At 46.5% G+C, this 18,157-nt stretch overlaps 2 protein-coding genes across 8 annotated transcripts in view; one reads left to right on the top strand and one right to left on the bottom strand.

The window, feature by feature from the left end:
- The window catches only part of LOC125765078 (acyl-CoA:lysophosphatidylglycerol acyltransferase 1-like), a 70,767-nt gene that overhangs the window by 31,490 nt on the left and 21,120 nt on the right, over positions 1 to 18,157 (bottom strand). The window lies entirely within an intron of this gene.
- LOC125765119 (upstream stimulatory factor 1-like) lies at positions 2,278 to 17,731 on the top strand. 7 transcript variants are annotated; one of them, XM_049430005.1, is made up of 6 exons: positions 2,287 to 4,387; positions 6,178 to 6,215; positions 6,318 to 6,368; positions 7,602 to 7,721; positions 8,098 to 8,216; positions 12,866 to 17,731. In XM_049430005.1, the coding sequence occupies exons 1-6, from the start codon at positions 4,347 to 4,349 to the stop codon at positions 13,250 to 13,252; spliced, it is 756 nt and encodes a 251-aa protein (XP_049285962.1). In that variant the 5' UTR covers positions 2,287 to 4,346; the 3' UTR covers positions 13,253 to 17,731. The 7 variants fall into 7 exon arrangements, with proteins under 7 accessions (XP_049285966.1, XP_049285962.1, XP_049285965.1 ...); XM_049430008.1 differs by lacking the exon at positions 2,287 to 4,387 and adding an exon at positions 5,062 to 5,355; XM_049430007.1 differs by lacking the exon at positions 2,287 to 4,387 and adding an exon at positions 5,062 to 5,364.

Genomic DNA, 18,157 nt, shown 5'->3' with positions numbered 1-18,157 from the left:
GATTCCGAGTGCAGTTCGTACGGGTTCGCGTTGCATAATAATCGAATTTGACCAATTCAAGGTAAGGTTGTTGTGTGGGGCAAAAACGCCGCGAATAGTGTCTTTTACGTTACGAATGCAAGGTTAGTGGGTGCATTTTGAGTGCATAAAGAAAAGTGCATTCGTTCTACTGCACGATCAGTTCAGTAGCTTCAGCACATTAATCAAACCTTTTTCAAACATTTATCAACCATAACGGACGGTTTTGTTGCAACAATGTTTCGGATGTAAAAATTTGCTTCGCAATGCCCTTTCAGAGGAGCGCATGCTTTTGATAAGCGGACCCGTGCAAGTCGAACGACATGCCGATAGGACAAATCCTCATTCTTCGGACAAGATAGAGTGGGATTTATGTAGAGTTTAAAAACAGAACAATTTTATCATTACAAAAAAAATAACCCACCAAATCCCAGTTTCTGGACCCGATTATGGAGGGGTTGGGGAGTAGATTTTCACACACCGTGTGTGTGTCGTGTTGTGCGACAGTTTACTAGCGCACACGGTGGAAAATCACCCCAACTTTACGTTGCCTCTCGGACCGATCGGACCGATGCTGCCCTAAAAGAATGCAGGTGAAGTACAGGTGTTTTCCGCACGGTCCGGTTCTAATCGGGGTGGTTTTATTCTTTAATCGTTTGATTGTAATCGTCGATGGAGGGCCCAGAGGGGGAGAGAGAGAGAGAGCGTGAGAGAGAAAAAGAGGGCAGAATAAAAGCGAAACGTGAAAGTACGAACGATCGGACCGATTGAATGAGTAGTGAACTCAAAACACACCAACACCACACAGTTTCCGTTTCACGTGCCAATCGAACACGTCGCCACCCGTCCCCGGGTTTGTCGTCGCCGTCTGCCCCGGACACCCCTCGGGCACACTGGGATGGCGCGATTAAGAACCGCTTAAAACGGCGCATCGAGGCATAAACGTGCAGCTACTTTAACAGTGCGTGACACTCTTCCATCACGTTATGGCGATTATGGAGTAACTTTTTTGTTAATTCTTTTATAACCAAATGTTCTAATGATTTAATTATGTATTAATTTACTCAAGTTTTGGAGAAAAAATCATGCTCAAATAAAAATCTAAAAACAGCCCATTTGCTTCCTTAATAAAGATAAGGCAGCTTACAGAGATAAGAGTGCTTAAAATAGCAGTAATATCTCATGTCGAATGACTAATGTCTCCCTTTGGTTTTACGTTGAATTCTAAAGGTTTTATTGGACTGACTAACTTTGGCGTTCATTTAACCCATTTCAGTTAAATTTTTCTGTTTGTAATGCAGTTATTTGCCAAGCTAAAGAGTCGTGTGTCCAGCAAAAATTGGTTATTTGAAGAGTGTCTTTTGAGACAGTGCCATTTCATTTGTCCTGTTTTTGTCCTGTTTCGTATAAAACGGCCAGGCCATATCTCTACTTCATGTGTCTGAATAGTCTTATACTTCATGGCTTAACGACGTCTAAGGTCATGCCGGCCATTTCTGGCTTATTAGACTTATTTATACTACATAGCCGGATAGCTAGTCCTTGTTTCGGAGGGACGGTCCAGATGAGATTTGATATCTAGTCCTGTCCAGTTCGTGTCTGAATAATGATACTAAACAAGTTCGAAAAAAAACGATCTCGTCAAGATTCAAAGCAAACAATCAAACCATAAAAATTGTTTTCATACCTCAGAAATCTCAACTTTCAAAGATGACTTCATTCAAAAGACGTCAATTCTCATGTGGTTTTGGGACATTCCCAGGTAGACTAGAAAGTTTTATGCTATTGGGATAAAATTTTGGTATTATGCGTGCTTTAATACTACATTAAACTTTACTGTTGTTATACTTATAACAAACTACAATATTTCAACCTTTTTTTTGTCATCAACTGGAAGAATTTCCAAGCAAGGAAAATCCCAATCCATTTATAATTTTGCAGCATAATTTTGCAAAAAACCCCTGTGCAAAAAGCTGGTAGCGCACTGTACGTATCGTAGTATATGCACTGTGTCTGACGGTGCGTCTTCTGTCTGTCTGCGGCTATCTACATCCCTTCGCCGTCGCACGTGCTCGCCCGCCACCGTACCCGCACCCGCCACCCATCCTGCCCGCCCGTTCTACGCAGCCACTCGGATGGGTGTATGTGTGCGTGCAGCTGATTCGTGTGTTTGTTTATTCACGCTGTGCTAGCCGGCGGCGCAATCGACGTAAACGCGACAATGACGGGCTCACGACAGTGTGGAGGCTCCCTATCAACAAATGCGCGGCCACATTCATTCAGTTACGCACCGCCGCGCAGTAAACATCGCTCTTTTCGGGTCATCCGCAAAACCAGTCAGTGCACCGCTCACAGTTTGTGCGAAGGAATCGCCGCACATACGGATTTTGTGTTGCCAAAAAAAAAAAAAAACAAACAAAAACAACAAAACAGAATTAAAACGTGCACCGTGCACAACCTTCTTCTGGGTCAGACTGGTGTTGTCGTGCGAACGGTATTCGCGAGTGTTCGCGGCAACATAAATACGTTTGAAAAGAAAAAAAAAACCCCACCGCGTGATTCACCAGCAGACTTTATGGCCTCATATATACCCAGTGGACAGGGGACTTTTCGCACATCATAACGTGTATTTCGGGCGAGTTTTTAACGTCGACCGTTAGTGTGCATGACGGCGAAATAGTAACCGAGAGCAGCAGTAGTAGTATCGAGAGCAGCAGTAGTTGAACTGCTGTCAAAATCAAACCTCCGTTGCCAACGGTTACCGGGGTTTTCCGCTGGCAGGGGTGTTTTTTGTTGCTGCGCGCGAAAATTACAGCACAGTTTTAGCACACAACGGGCAGGTACGACGTTTCCGTGAGAAGGAATTTCCACCTTTCGATTGCCTTCCGAAGCCACACAAAAACATCCCCCCTCCGAGCACATTAGTAGCCGCCTAGTAGGAGAGTGTGAAATTGTGCGAAATATTTTAGCATCGCATCGGTGACCGACACAACTGTCATCAATCGTGTACGTGCCGTTTTGTTGTTGTTTATCCACTTCCCCGAGAGAGAGAGAGAGAGAGAGAGAAAGTAGAAGAGAGAAATTTCGCAACCCCCAAAAAATTTGACAGGTTGTTGTTACGGGGGCACCCCCAGAGAAACAAACAACTTGAACAAAAGGCAACAAACGAAAATCGCGCATTATTCGGGATTTTAATTGTGCATCACTCGGACACTCTTGCCTTAGTAGGTCCCTGTAGTAAGCGTATTAGTGCGTCGCGTCGAGTACGTGGTACGAGCAAACGGCGGATTGCGTTTTACCAATTGTCTCCGGAGTGAGTGTAAGAAGAAATCAAGCACATCAAAGCCAGCAGCAGCAGCAGCAGCAGTGACAGGACAAAGCGTGCCCGTGTATGTGCGTGTCGTCGAAGGAAGCGTCAAGTGCATCTCTCTGTCCTTTGGCCGAGGGAGGGAAAGAAAAATAAATAAAGCGAAGCGAACAAGTGTGCAACGGTTCGAGCATTTCGCGAGTGCGCGCCGAATTGTGCTGCCAGGAATGTTCGAATAGAGCGAGCACGGAGGTTACACAGGGAGAGCGCTATCGAAAGGGCGCGTTGCGTGCTGGGGTGTTCTAGGTGCACGGAAACCGTTCCAAAGGGGTTGGAGAAATTTTTAGGGGTAACAAGAAATACAATTTCTCCCAAAAACGGTCCCCCAACAACATCCGTCCCTTTTTGGGCGCGCGCGTTCCTTTCTCGTCCTGTCGGTTCCACGAGCAGTGGAATAGTAACAAAACAGAGCAAGAGAGAGCAAGAGAGAGAGAGAGAGAGAGAGAGAGAGCGGATCCAGTGCTCGAGAACAGGTAGCAGACAAGTAGTAGCACGACGTACGACGTTGGGCCCAACAAAACGCCAACGCCACAGCGCCCACAAAGCGTTGCAAGAAGGAAGTGGCTGTGGGTGGCCAACAAAAAAAAAAAACGGGTGGCCCCGAGAGTGCGTTTTTGTGTGCGAGTGCTTTCCCCCATTGTAACGAAAGTGCTGGTGTGTGATATATGTGTGTGGGCCAGGCCCGTTTACTTTAGTGTTGTAAGTAAGGTTTCCCACTGGTGGTCTCCTGGGTAGGTTGTGGCTGCCAGCAACCGGACCAACCCTGGACGTGCGCGCCTGCTGAGGTGTGCTGAGAGCCGTTTCTTCGTTACGTCCAATTTGCTGCAGCGGAATCTAGCAGCAAAACCCAGCAAAACTTGCTGGTACTCTGTGCGTGTGAGTGCGGGTGCGTGTGTTTAAGTTTGTGGTTGGTGTGTTGTTGGCGAACGGTGCCCACCGCGACCCCAAAACGGCCCTCATCATGAATAAGCTCGACTACGATGTAGATTGCTTAGAAATAAGGTAATTAGACGAAGCGGATATCCCCCCGAAAACCAAACAAGCAAATAAGAACAGTGAGACGAATTCATTCTACGCACGATTATTGATTACGCGAGGGTTGGCCACAATCAGTGAGACAGGGAGAGCGAGAGAAAGAAAGAGAGTGAAAACGAAAGAAAAAAAAACAACTCGCTCTTAGTGTATGCGTCCCATTTTGGGGGGGAGGCAGTTAGCATGGAGGGAGGCGGCATAACCTACCCCATAATTTTCCACCCCTTCGCGAGAGTTTGTGTACACTCTGGTGGCAACTATTGTTTCCTTTATTTTTTAAATTTACTTCTCCCCATTATTGGTTTTCCTCCCACTTGGCTAGTGGATTTACGAATTTCACGTCCAATTTTCTCTATTTTTCATGAACGATGCATTCTCACGCATCGCATTTGTGTATGCGTGTGTGTTTATACTAACTCTCCGTAGTAGTAGTAGTAGTAGTAGTAGTAGAAGTTTGCTTTCCCTTTCGCTTGCACACGCTGCATCCGAATGCATCCTGTTCTAATCGTTGTCATCCTTTCATTCAAAAACGGCTCCCGTTTCGCTCTCACTTCTCACGCTCGTGAGACAATTTCCACCATCCCAAACCCCCCGCCGGGGGCGTTGGAGAGCGCTCCGAGAGGGATCCGATTGATGAGATGAAAATTTTCGCTACAAATTTTCATCTCTCAATCTGGTTTATTTTCCTTCGTTCAAACGACGCTCCTCGAGCGCTTCTTGTTTTCACACTCTCTTTCTCACTCTCTCGCAGTTGCCTGATTACGCCTGCACACTCGTAAAAGTTTCGCAAGTGCACACAGTTCAGTTTACCCTTGTTTGAAACAATTGTGACTATCCATTTTTTGTGCTGGCTATATACGGGGCGGTGAAAAGGATTAGGTTCAGGTTCTGCAGGTTTCCCGAAAATTTATCACACCCGCAAAACGGATCACGGATTTGTGCGTATAGTTAGTTGACCAAACAAAAAAAAAACGTGAAAAACCACATCTGCTCTTCAATATTCTCCCCACCCCGTAACGGGTAGGTGTGTGTGGGGGAAAATGAGTGGCAAATTTTCCGCCCTCTAGTGTTGATTTTTCCCTTTGTGGTGGGGACGCAGTGTTGTTTTTCGTCGTGTGTGCAAATGCAAAACAACAGTGTACTTGCAGCTAGTAGGCACTGAAAATAGTATCCACCCCCCTTCTTTCATGCTCGAATTTTCACTTCATCCCTCCCCCCCGGTTCCAACCTTTCCCGTCTTGACGGGGGATGCAACCCAAAACGTAAGAAGAAAGCGTACCACAAGCGCAGAGTGTGAGGGGACAATTGTTTGGTGCGAAATGGTGTGAAAAAAGGAACCTCACGGAGACAGCCTCCGTGTGTGGGTTTTTTTTGTACGAAGGGCCAACCGTACCGACCCTTTTCGGCTTGAAGTACGCTTGAAGTACGCTTCAAGTAAATCACGTTCTCTGTGCTTTTACAAGCGAGATGGCAAAAAATCGACCATATCTTGGTTGGTTGCTTGGTTGTGGAAACATGTTGTTCTTTCCTCCTCCTTTTCTTCAGCCTCCTCACAAAAACGCCACCCTTGAGGATTGAAAGTGAAAGTGATAAGACCGCAAGTGATAGCAAGTGTTCTAAATGTTGTCGTTTTTCGTTTGTATTTTCATGCTACACGGATGTTTAAAACGCAACCCCCCGAAACCGATCAATGCCGAAACGCGTCTGTCCCCGATGGCAACAACAACAACAACTGCAACGCAAAATCCGACGACCGACAGTGACGACCTGATAAGCATGGCAGAGGACAATACTCTTGGTAAGTGATCGTAAGACACAGTTTTTTCATCCACCCATCTTCGAAAGGATTAAAAAGCGGCAAACGACTAATGTTTACATTTTCACTTTCTTCTGCTTGCAGGTGATTTTTCACATATCGACGATGACCTACAGTTTACAGTTAAAAACGATGGTACATTTGAAGAATTTTGCTTACCTACAACAATATGTGCCACCTACACCACTGTTTCACCCCTTTAAAAAATCCTTCGCACCACCACCCAATGCACTTGTTTCCAATGGTTGTTCTTACCCTTTCCCCTATACCATCCTAACCGCCAATCGAACCTGAAAATGGATCACACACAAAAGTGAAGCTAGACATCAGAACGGATGTATCCAGTATCACGAAGCAGCACAAATCAGCAGCACAAACGATGTGCACTTTTGCGGGCATTGGCCGCTCGTCGTGACAAGCGTGGCATCGCTGTTTTACCTTCATCCGTTCCCTTTGCATGCTTGCGAAAGCATTAGTTTATCAGTCACCACTACCGCACACACCAAAAAAAAAAAAAAAACAGGTGGCGTATGGCAGAAAGTGCCGTGATACCCCCCCGTATCGTATCACGCGAGAATATGGGGCGTCCTGCGCCAACAGTTTATTGCAACATCGTATAAAACACCTCGTGTGCGCGGTTTATGCTTTTGTTGGCGCGCACCATGCGTCGCAATAATTTATATTGCATCGGGTATTAACCACCCGCACCGCAAGTCTGCAGCCCCCCCCCCCCCCCACCCCTCCCCCTGCACACTTTTCTTTGGTGGCTCAAAAATAGCCACAAGAAAGATCATTCATTTGCGAGGTTTGTTCTCGGCTGTATTACGGTGAGAATCGTCGGGAATTGATTCTAGTCTAGTGGCTATTATTGGAAAAAGGTGTACATTTTAAATGCGCCACACAGCAGACAATCATTCTCGTTTTAGAAGGGATGGTGACATTGAGGGATGAATTGTGGGGGTTGGGGGTGTGTATTGCCCAGTGAATCACAACATTAAAGCAGTGGACAGTGAATCCTTCTGAAGTGTCTTTTATCGATACGATGGTTGGCCTATTAGTGCACATGTGCAATAAAAAACATTTTACAATCGTCATAATATACCTCTGGCCCCAATTTCCCTCTTCCCATCCTTGTTTCCTCCCTTCCCCCTATCCCCCCTCCCTCCCCTGAACATCTTCCATTTGTCTATCGTTCTAAGTCTCTTCCTAACGCACTAGCGCACCAACCACACACGTACGTTGCGTGTTTTGCAATTGACCGTATTACTCATGTTTTCTTTCGTTTTTCTCTCTCTCTCTTTCTCTCTTTTTTTTTGTATTTCCATATTTTTTTTCTACTTTCTTTTCTTCATTCTCCATCTCTCACAGGAATGCTCGCACTAAGATTAATACAAGTGGCAGACAGTTTAGATTCACCTAATTTTATCACAGGATCTCCAGCTAGTCCATACCCAACGCTAACAAACTCCAGCAACGATCCCAGTCAATGTAAATTGAACCTTTATGTTTTTTTGCATTATTGTTTTACTTTCTTTTTGTGTGTTTGTGTTTCGTTTCCTGCTTTCCTTCAGTGTGTGTGTTTGTGCTTTTTGTTTTGATCACATTCGTTTGTGTGTGTGTGTGTGAATGTATGTGTGCCTGTTTGCGTGAATGTGTGCATTGTTGTGTAGTTTTAAATTATGTTGCATCTTTTGTAACAGTTTTGTCCCCTTCGTTTACTGTGTTTAGTGTGTGAATGGTTGTGATTAGAATGGAATTTTTGTTTTTAAATGTCCAGCTTTTGTGATCCGACTACCGTTGTGCCGACTTACAGATTTGTGGACTAATTTATTTTCTCTTTCCACACCATATGTATATTGTGCAGGCTCCTTTCTAGTGTTTAAGAAAAACAACGACAATGTGAAACAGTCCCGATCCGCCAACAGTGTCCGGGGGGTGCAACGGAACTCGGAGTGCAATGGAGACACAAACCTAAATCGAAAGGTAAGCGCGAAACCTTTTTCTTCCCCCCCTTTCTTTTTGTAGAACACTACGCGCGGGACGGGGTGGTAGAATGGAAACACTTTCGTTGAAATTTTTATTTTGTGACAAGAGGCCCTTCAAGAGGATGTGAGGTTGGAAATTCCTCCCTGGCAGTAGCATAAGAATAAAACAAAACAAAAAATGAAGTGCAACAGGATGTGTAGGAACAAAACACAAAAAAAAAACAACAGAAGAAGGTTTGTGTTGCACTTCAAACCCAACCAGCGTTACTGTGAAGGTTGTCCGCACTGCTTGACCCACGGTGGACCCGCGTTACTCTGCACAGCGATATTGAGCCAAAGCACGTTCTTATCTTTATCTTATCACAGTGTGTGGAGTGTTAAAATACTTTCTTCTTCTCATCATCATCATCATCCGGTCACGAAGGTTTACTGTTTACTGGGCAAATGGGATTGGTAACTGAAGAAACGGAATCCGTCCCAAAAGTCCAGAGTCGAGTGTCGTTTGGAAGTTGCAAAATTAAATTAAGAAAAAAAACAAGATTAAACCGGAAAACCCTTTCCGCAAGTACAACATCAAGTCCCTCTATCGTGCGTATCGAAGAGGTCCCGATGTTGTGGCCCCGTTTCGGACCATACGGCTGTGACTGAGTAAGCAAACCATCGCTTGCTTCATCTCACAACGGCACTGTCACTGGAGCATTGCGTGTTTGTGTCTGTTTGAAGTAAGAACTCTCAACCCTCGTTAGTATATGTTATCAAGAACCTTTTAAACTGGCCTTGGTGACAACCAATCGCCCCCGGGAGGCTAACCGCACTACACACATACGTGCCGCGTCTGTGTGTGGAAGGGCCACTTACGTAAACGAAAAATTACACTTTTGCCAGCCACACACAAGAGCCATCGTAAACAGATGTCGGCCCCGGGTGGAAAACCCACCGGCCCAAAGGGTTTACCAGCAGTAGCGCGCACGGGATGCAGGGAAACTACAGCACAGGATGGCACGGGCACGAATGGCATTGTGTTGTTGATATTCAAATTATCATTATCGTGGCCGGTTCGTCATCATTGCCCAACGCCTGACAATATCGTAATTTCTAGTGGAAAAGGGATAAACGACAATGGCGGCGGGGGGAGAAGAGAACCCACGAAAGGGTGTGGGAGGGGGGGATCATACTATAAACCTTACACCCGACTCCGGTCACCCCAACCGCCTACAGCTAGTAGCTTTCCAGTTGGACTTTCCTAATCGCTTTGCTGACAGGTCTCGTCCAACCGTCAGCAAATGACCATTTTTCATTAGAAGGTTATGTTGCTGCTCTATGCTTTTTACCTTCCGTCCGTCCATCCTCCCGGGGGCGGTGGTGGTGGTTTTTTTTTTCACCAACCCTCTACTGCTTTGCCCGCCCCGTGGACACATCTAGAGCAAATAAAAACCGTTTTTAGTGGACCCGTACTAATTCGCTGTACAAATTCGTGTTTCCATCCACGAGGCAGATTGATCGAACTTCATAATACGATTTCACCTTAACGCTCCGGAACAACCGGACGATGGACGAGAAAGGGGCGGAGGAACGTTGGTTGGCGCCGCGTATGATTGTCGCATTACATCAGACATGCAAAAAAGCACTGACGATAACACACAACAATGTGCCATAATCCATCAACACCTGGAGGACCGGAGGTAGTAGCGGCAGTGGATGGTGGAAGGGACCGCGTGGCAACGCGATCAGTAAGGCACTGCCTAATGAGCTCCACACTATTAGCGTCGCGCATGAAGGAACTGTAGCGGCAAAGGAAGGCCCCTGCAGTACCTAGGATGGAATATTTATCCTTGGACCGTTTGGGCTTTGATCTGGTTTTTTTTCTGTAGTTCTTGTTTTTCTTCTCCTCCCTCTTGTTCTCGCTCTCTCTCACTTCTTCTTGCTCCCGGGTATTTAAACATCCAGTTTGGTGGCCAGAAGCGTATCAGGTCTAATGGAGTGTCAGGGTTTTCTGGTGTTAGCGTGTTTCGTTTCGCGCCCTGGTAATTCGATCGATGGGCATTCTTTTGATACTTCCAAAACAGCTGAAAAGATCTTCTTTAACTTATGGATACAAGATCTGGCGAATGGTCCATAACTGCAACTGAGATTGGAATTGTTCTCGTTGGTACAGTTGTTGCGTTGCCAAGAGATGTTGTTGTCCGGCAGATTGTGATTAAACATTGTGCGCTTGTGCAGGAATGCAAATTTAGACACGTCAGCACTTTGGATAAATTATTAAGATCAATTGCAAAACAGAGCTTACGAGTGCATGTAACTGGAGAGCTTAATACTATTTTGAGTCATTTTTCTACAGTCACTATAGAGTTCAGTTTAACTTGATTTAATTTAAGAATCCCACAAATATAATAGTTCCCAACATTCCCGACTACTAATACGATGTTCTTGGTGATTCCTAATATATCAGGCATCTCCTAGTAGGTCATTAAGTCAAATCGAGACAAAGTTCCTACGTTTTTACTGAGCATCTCTTGGAACTAACTTGAAGATGTCGGCATTCAACACTCACAATCATTTGGAAGCCGCTTTTGCGCTGTCTAGCAGTGGCGAAGCACGACGAATGACTCAGTACTGAAGCTAAGAACATTCTTAGCCTCAGACAACTCTTCGGCAATGGCACGATCATGGCGGTTCTGCTCATTCACCTGTTTCGTATCGCTTCCACTCCCAGCGGGCCCACCAGCAGCTGGGTGCGCACCGCAGGCGTGCTGCTCCGCGTACGCTCACACCAGCGAACCTTGACATGAATAATTAAAACATCAACGAGCCGACGACGAAGCGAAAGTCACCGGTATGACCTACCCGATGGTGATGGTGACCCGGCGAAGAAGGAGGCGAAAGAATACGCTACGTCTCATAGCGACACCACGCAGAAGCTGGAGAACGTTTGGCCGTTTTGGTCGAGCCTCTCCCTGGTGGACCTAGTTTGGTACCGACTTGTAATCGTTGGGAATTCTCCTTCTCGACCATAGTGGTACGTTGCTTTCGGTTTCCATTCATACGCCGGTGTCTATATCTAACGGCGGCACGCACGCACGATAGCGCGCATCGATAAAGTTCAAGGTTATCGACTAATCGGCGGCCTCTTTAGGCCAGCTCTGGAGATGCTGGGCACTATGTGTGTGTGTGTGTGGTTGTTGTACTTGTCCAATGTTGTCAGAAGTCTCGGAAAAGGGCTACCGGTGAAGGAGTGTTCGCTGTACTAGGGGATGTATTCTCACGCCCTGCCCTATGCCCCCAGTCGTTTCGAAGCGTTTGGTGGTGTCGCCGTGTCTAGGCTGCCTCGTTCTATTTCTTCGCTTCATCGGTACCTTCATCGGCGGCACAGAAAACACCTTTGCCAGCTTGCCCCCACCGGTCGGTGCAGCAGGTTAGCCTTTTAACCTCTGGCGTTTCGATTAAGCATAGAAACCGAGCGACAGAGGGCATTAATTAGCAATTAACCAGCATGTCACTGCTGTGCCGCACCGTATGCAATGGTAGCCCGCAGTTCGGTCGCTTCCGATCGGTTCGCCCGATTTGCTCGATCCGGGAGTGTAAATGAGCGTGCGCAGCGAGTCCGTCAGAGGTCGCTGCGCGTAGAGAGTGCGTCTGAAAGCATCTTAGTAGTTGAGTAGCGAGTAGTGTCGAATCGATCTTGTCAAGTGCACGCGCGCCTATTGAACGCGGCCTGTCGGTAGACGGCTGGGGGGAAAGGGGGGTAGCATGTTAACTGGTTAGTTGGCGTTTATTTTTTTTTTTTTTACTTCTACCCGCCCGCGGCACGGTGACGGTGTGACAATGACGAGGACTCCTCCGGTAACCGAAACTGGTTATTTGAACTTGCCGATCATCGGCATCCGCTCGTTCTGTGTGCGCAGGCCACACTATCGAAAACGCACGCAATCCACGTTGTGCACCGATGTCGCGCCAAGGTGAAATAGTGAGAGAGAGAAGCAAAAAAAAGCGCATATCGCAGTCTGGCGAGATAAATGATCACTCAGCGATGGGGAGGTGTTTTTATATATATTCCTTTGCCAAAGCAACTCAACGAGAAGGAAAGCTTGCTGTTTTTCCGTCCGTTTTACCGCAAAAGCAAAAGCCTATCTGGTGCTACCGAACGGTGGCGTTATGTGCAACGCAAAAGGACACAACCATCCACCGATGGAACCATCTCGTACGTACGGGCCGCCCTCGGTGTACGGCTACAACCGCCGACCGATAATAAATGGATGATAGATTGTGCGGACGGGTGCGTTGTCGATTGATCGCGGGGATGCCATAGTGCAGTAGGCATCAATCAGCATTATCAGGGTGCTGGCAGGGGTACGTCTCCTTACGTGCGGGTCTTCAGTAACGACGTTTGTACCCGACGCTTGAAGTTGTTTCGCATTTGTATGGCTCACGGGGAAAAAACGTGGCCCACCGCATGGACCTATCGATATCGATCACCAGCATGAACGATTATCAAATAGAGTGATGTTAAGGGAGGATTTTTTTTCTTATTCCATCCACAATTCATGTGCTACTAATTAATGTAACGCCTGTTAAACACACTGTTTCTAATTTACATCCCCCTTTTTTCCCTTTTTTCCCCCTCCGGGTTGCATTTCCATCCAACTGTAGCAACAGCGCGACGATCGGCGAAGGGCAAACCACAACGAAATCGAAAGACGGCGGAGGGACAAAATCAACAACTGGATACACGAGCTGAACAAAATTATTCCCGCCGAACATATGAACAGCCCATCGTCCGAGACGCAGAACAAGCAGAACAATGGTGGTCAGGGCGAAAACCTATCGAAGGGCGGCATCCTGGCGAAAGCGTGCGAGTACATTACGCGGTTGAAAGACACCAGCGACAAGCTGACCGAGTGCCTTGCCGAGAAGGATCAGATACTGCTGGAGAACCTACAGCTGAAGGAAAGCATCAACCAGCTGCTGGCGGAAAACAAACGGCTCCAGACGCAGCTACAGTTTGCGCTCGAAACGAACGTAAAGCTCGAGTCGTAGCCATTAGTGTGCGGTAACAAGCAGCAGGATTCGGTAGAACCGATACAGCCGCAGGCGGAACTGCTGCCACATCAACCTCATCATCTGCACGTTCATCATCAACACCACCACCAGCAGCAACAGCATCATCATCATCATCATCATGGCAGCCAGCAGAAAAGTGCACCACAACAGTCTGTTGTAACGTATTGAGAACCGTATCAAAAGCATGAGAGAGCCTGCTCGACCGTAACCGAAATCAATAACTTGTAAGTATTCTTAACGTCAGGAAGATAGGAAGATCACACACAAACACACACCGAACAAATCAAATCGTTGAATGATTCACTTTAGTCCCTAACGGGGGGAATGGATTGTTTTGTTACAATATTAATGTACATTAAACCGTTGTTAAGCACGGTGCACGGAGAAGGCTGGGAATGATCTACAGGCGGGACGTTAGTTCCGGTTGGAAGAGTGAGAAGAAATAAGCGATATAGTTGTAGGCCCGTATTACTGATTTTTTAAGTGTCACCAAGCGTGACACAACACATCCGAGCGGCCGTGCAGACGGTTGTTATACATGGTAGTGGCCGTAGGGCAGGACCCTACAGTTGTGGCTGTGGAAAACAAAACGTGTAGCGCAGATATGGTTGAAGAACTAAAGCAAAAAAAGAAACACACACAGAGACCCGTACATAAATTGCACAGCGTTTTAGTTCTGAAGTTTAATTGTCGATTTTATTTCCCGATGAGCGAATCTTTATTCGTCGCTTGTCACCTATCATACCGTAGGGTGTAATTCATATCTAAGTCAGCAAACTAAGTAGACGGTAGACAAAAAAACCCGCTCAGCTTTGCCTCAGCTGGCCGGGATCGTTTGTTTGTTAGTAAGAAATCCGCTAGATTGTTGAGGTTCACTTCAGTTTCCAGGTTATGTGGGATGTGTTGTGGAATGCGTAGTAGTACTAGCGAAATGTTGTTGTATGTTCCTCAGCATCGTTGTTGTAGTTGTTACGTTACGTTACGTTACGAAATAGCTGTGTTCAGTTATTTGCGGGTACGGGTGAATCGGGAAGACGCCCAATGGGCAACTCTCGTGTGGACAATACTAAAAGGTTGGGAAGTCTCAAACATTTGTTGAAGCTGATGTATTCATCTCTATTGGGGTGGGTGAGTAACACAAAAAAAGACACATTCTACCGACCATCTTGGTGATACGATCTGGCTTTTTTTCCGGGGGCCCAGACATTGCGAGACATTCTTGTTGTGCTCTTCAAAACGTTGCTGATAGGTGAACGAGACGCATCGTGTGTTCAATTGTTGGACCAGCATGGCGATAGTAGTGGATAGATCAGCCGAAATAAGCCCATTGTTAAAGACGTCTAATCTAATTCTCGGCGATCCCTCTCGTTTTCGAATGGCAGCTCGTCATTTTGTGACTGGTACCAGCGTTCCATTCCTACCGTCCGCGCTCTGAGATGCTCTGATCAAACCGGCATGGACGTGGCCTCGAAAGCGGCGAGGTTGTTGGAAGACCGACGAGGCCCGGGCTTTTTATCAACGACCGACGGGGGCTTATATCAACTTTATCAAACTGATCAATTGGATCCTAAGTTACCAGTATTTAAGCCCATCAGCATCAGCATGCGAGGGATAGTCCGGTATTTAAGCTACCCAATACACTTCAATCGATTGGCTGTTCGTTTGATTTATTTGTTTATGGCCCCTCACACACAAAGACTGGACGGAAACAGTGACGGTTCGGAGTTATCATACGGCCGAGGGGAAGGGGTTTGGCGACTCACGATCAATTATTTTGCGTTTGCCTTTGGGGAAACCGAGGGCGTCCTGCTGAGCCCTGACGGCAGTTGCCGATGGGCCATCGCATGCATACTTCGGGTGCGTGTGAGATAATGTTCATTCATATGACTGCCCTGTGACGTAGGAGTGTAGACTGCGTTGAGTGGTGCTGTGTGTTATTTTTTTTTGTTGCTTTTTTAGATAGGACGCCACAACGAGGGTGCGTTGTACGATCTCCATACCCTCGCCGCTTTGGTGCGTCCCATAATCTTGACGTTGACAATTATGGCGCCAGCACATTCGGACTCGCTTATCACTCATTATTTTTCCTGCCGCCTCCACTCATCCACTCCACATACCCACCTCTCCACAGAAAGAGGGAGTACCTTTTTCGCGTTCGACACCCTCCTAGTTCGGGTGAGTTGCTCCGGTTGACGAAAAGGGTTGACAAATTGGCCATGCATGGATTGATGATCGTTATAAGATGGGGGAGACGGGGCACCACACTCACAAATACAGCACCCTATAAATGTGTGTGTGTGTGTTATCTGGCGAAGGAAGGAAGGAAAAGAATTCCTCCCATTATCTCGAAGCCCCCGGGGCCACTATGAGATAGAAAACCGATGTCGCCATCATGCCTCACTTTGGGCTGATGTGGTGGCCGGGGTTTTTTTTAAATTCTCCAATGCAAAGTGGAACGTAGTTAAACGTGTTGGAGGCTTATAACAACAGGTTGATGTAATGGAAGGTTTCAACATCTAAGCGAATCGGAACTGGGGGAGATTCCTATTTCCTCCCCACCGTTCTCCCACCTCCATGGAAGCGCCATTTGCATCGCGAAAGATCATAATGTATCGGAATGTCTGGAACTGTGGAAACCACCACATCTAGATGTGGGGGAAGTAAAAAAATACGTACACATTCTACTCTGAAGCGGAATCGAAATGTCAGTCTGGAATGTTACAGGCAAAATGTTTACCCTTTAGCTAATTGCGCTTCGATTCGACGAATCCGCGAGTCGCCCACCCTCACTGGTGCATCTTTTCTAACGCCCAGTGATCGAACGCTTCGACAACGTGATCGCGATGTTGGCGAAGATCGCGCCCGCCCGCTCTCCCTTCACTATGACGGCACGGTTTGGCGTCGGTTTGATGGGTATCGCTTAAGGCTTCGCCGTGGATTGATTGGGCGATAAACAACACACAAAAAACAACACAAATCGACGACGTCATCGATTTATCGATATCATGTTCACTAATTGTTATTTCTTGTTAAATACGTGTTTCATCGAGCATGACATTATTCCCAACCTAGGGTGGTTTACGGCCACAGAGTGTGTGTGTGTGTGTGTGTGTGAAGTGGGATAATTTAATGACGATTTGTTTGGAGAAACACGCGACACACGAGACATGCACGTTCCGGTTGTTTTTGCTGTGCGTTTTTGTTTTTGGTTTTTGCAAAAAAAACGGAACGATATGACGCTCAGATCTCATTGAACGTTTTTCACCCAATGCCCTTTGCCAGGGTCTGGGGGAGAGGTATTCGTTCGTAAAATGACAATAATCAAAACTCTGCTTTCCAGAGTTCCAGATCGTTGCACGATCAATGAAACGATCGTGTCCCGGGCGATGGCGTCATATCGTTAGAGCTGTCGGAAGGCAATATTGTGACGATGGATCACTAAGTTACCATCTGCTTCCGGAGCAATATTATGGTGCGGACAATACTGACGTCAGAGTACAAGGGAACCGTGATGAAAGGATGAAGACGTCACCGGTGACGAAAGTAGTAAGTGACGTTGGGAAATATCAATGTACATTACATGGAACGATTTTCTCGTATTGGAAAGCAATTAACCCACAACTGTATTCGTTACACACAAAAAAAACAAATAAGCTACGTAGCAAAGCGATATAAACACACGATTGTTTGTTTTTTTCGTTGCTCCCGTTGTATATAAGAAGCCCTTGGAGTGTGTAAGATTGGTCCGTTTGGCTTTTTTTTTGTGCGAGCGCATGCCTGCACGCCATTCACTAGGGTAAGATTTAACTCGCCGCGAGTTAGACATTGAATTCCATCGGCGTGTAAAAGTGATTAAAAGATGAGCGAAAAATGTAGAACGACCCAGAGAGATAGATTGATTAATAGAACAGCGCAAGTACTTATTAAATGGCCACAGTACCGAATCGCTGCCATGTTTAATTGGACTAATCGGTGGCGGTTTGCTGGAGGAAGTAGAAGCAACAACAGCAAACAAAAAATGGCGTCGTGTTCCTTTCGCGACAAGTACGCGAGCAGCAGCAGCAAAAAAGTGGCACACATATACAAAAAAACGGAAGCTGACGAAAAGAACGGGCCACTGTATTATCTCACACTTGTGTCACATTGTTTTTTTTTTGTTGATTTGTTGTACGAAGCATTAGAACGTGATAAATGAAGATGGTGGGATATGTGCCGGATGCGCAGAGATCTCGAGACGATCGTCGAATGGTGGTGTTGGCGCCCTAGATTTCTTCCTCGCCGTGGCCAAACAATCGAGCCCACAGTGCCGGGCTTGATGGCAAAACTGTTTAAAAACGTACATACACGGGACGAGCTTTTGCGGAAAGATTTACAATCCATCAACTTAACATTGCGCACAGAGAACAGAGAAGGGCCTCGGGAAGAAAGGGATTGCAAACGTGGGGTGGGGGGGGGGGGGGGGGTTGTGTTGTGGACAGTTTGTCATCCTAAGTCAATCCCCCGGGGGTTGGCATGTGGCAGCGTGTGCAAACTGGGTGCAAATCGCACAAAGCTGAAGGTGCCGGATTAGTGCAAGATTTGGTGCTGTTGAGGAGAATTTATGGACCCGGGATCGTAACGTGTGTCAGTGTGCCGGGAGGGGATCGTCTCGGTGTGGCGTCATCCTGCTAGTGAATAGCGAAGAATGGGCAGTATTAGTACGTTTGTTAGTAGTACATCTTAGCTACTTGTAATGATTTTATTTTTTTCCGTGCTTCTAGTTTTTTCGACCGATCGAACTCGATCGTTTTGCAATAAAGTAGGCCAAATACTACAAAAAAACATACACCCACACACATACACAAAATGCAATATTTAAGAGCGATGAGTGATTAGCGTAGA

Source organism: Anopheles funestus, chromosome 2RL (genome assembly GCF_943734845.2).
Source record: "Anopheles funestus chromosome 2RL, idAnoFuneDA-416_04, whole genome shotgun sequence".
NCBI classification, from domain to species: Eukaryota; Metazoa; Arthropoda; class Insecta; order Diptera; family Culicidae; genus Anopheles; species Anopheles funestus.
This window is presented reverse-complemented; position numbering and strand designations above follow the sequence as displayed.

Bases quoted from the DNA above. Each gene is read 5' to 3' on its own strand.
- LOC125765119 (XM_049430003.1), top strand. From the start codon at position 6,038: ATGTTGTCGTTTTTCGTTTGTATTTTCATGCTACACGGATGTTTAAAA. The intron at 6,369-7,601 runs GTACATTTGAAG...CATCTCTCACAG, and splicing joins GTTTACAGTTAAAAACGATG to GAATGCTCGCACTAAGATTA. The intron at 8,217-12,865 runs GTAAGCGCGAAA...ATCCAACTGTAG, and splicing joins ACACAAACCTAAATCGAAAG to CAACAGCGCGACGATCGGCG.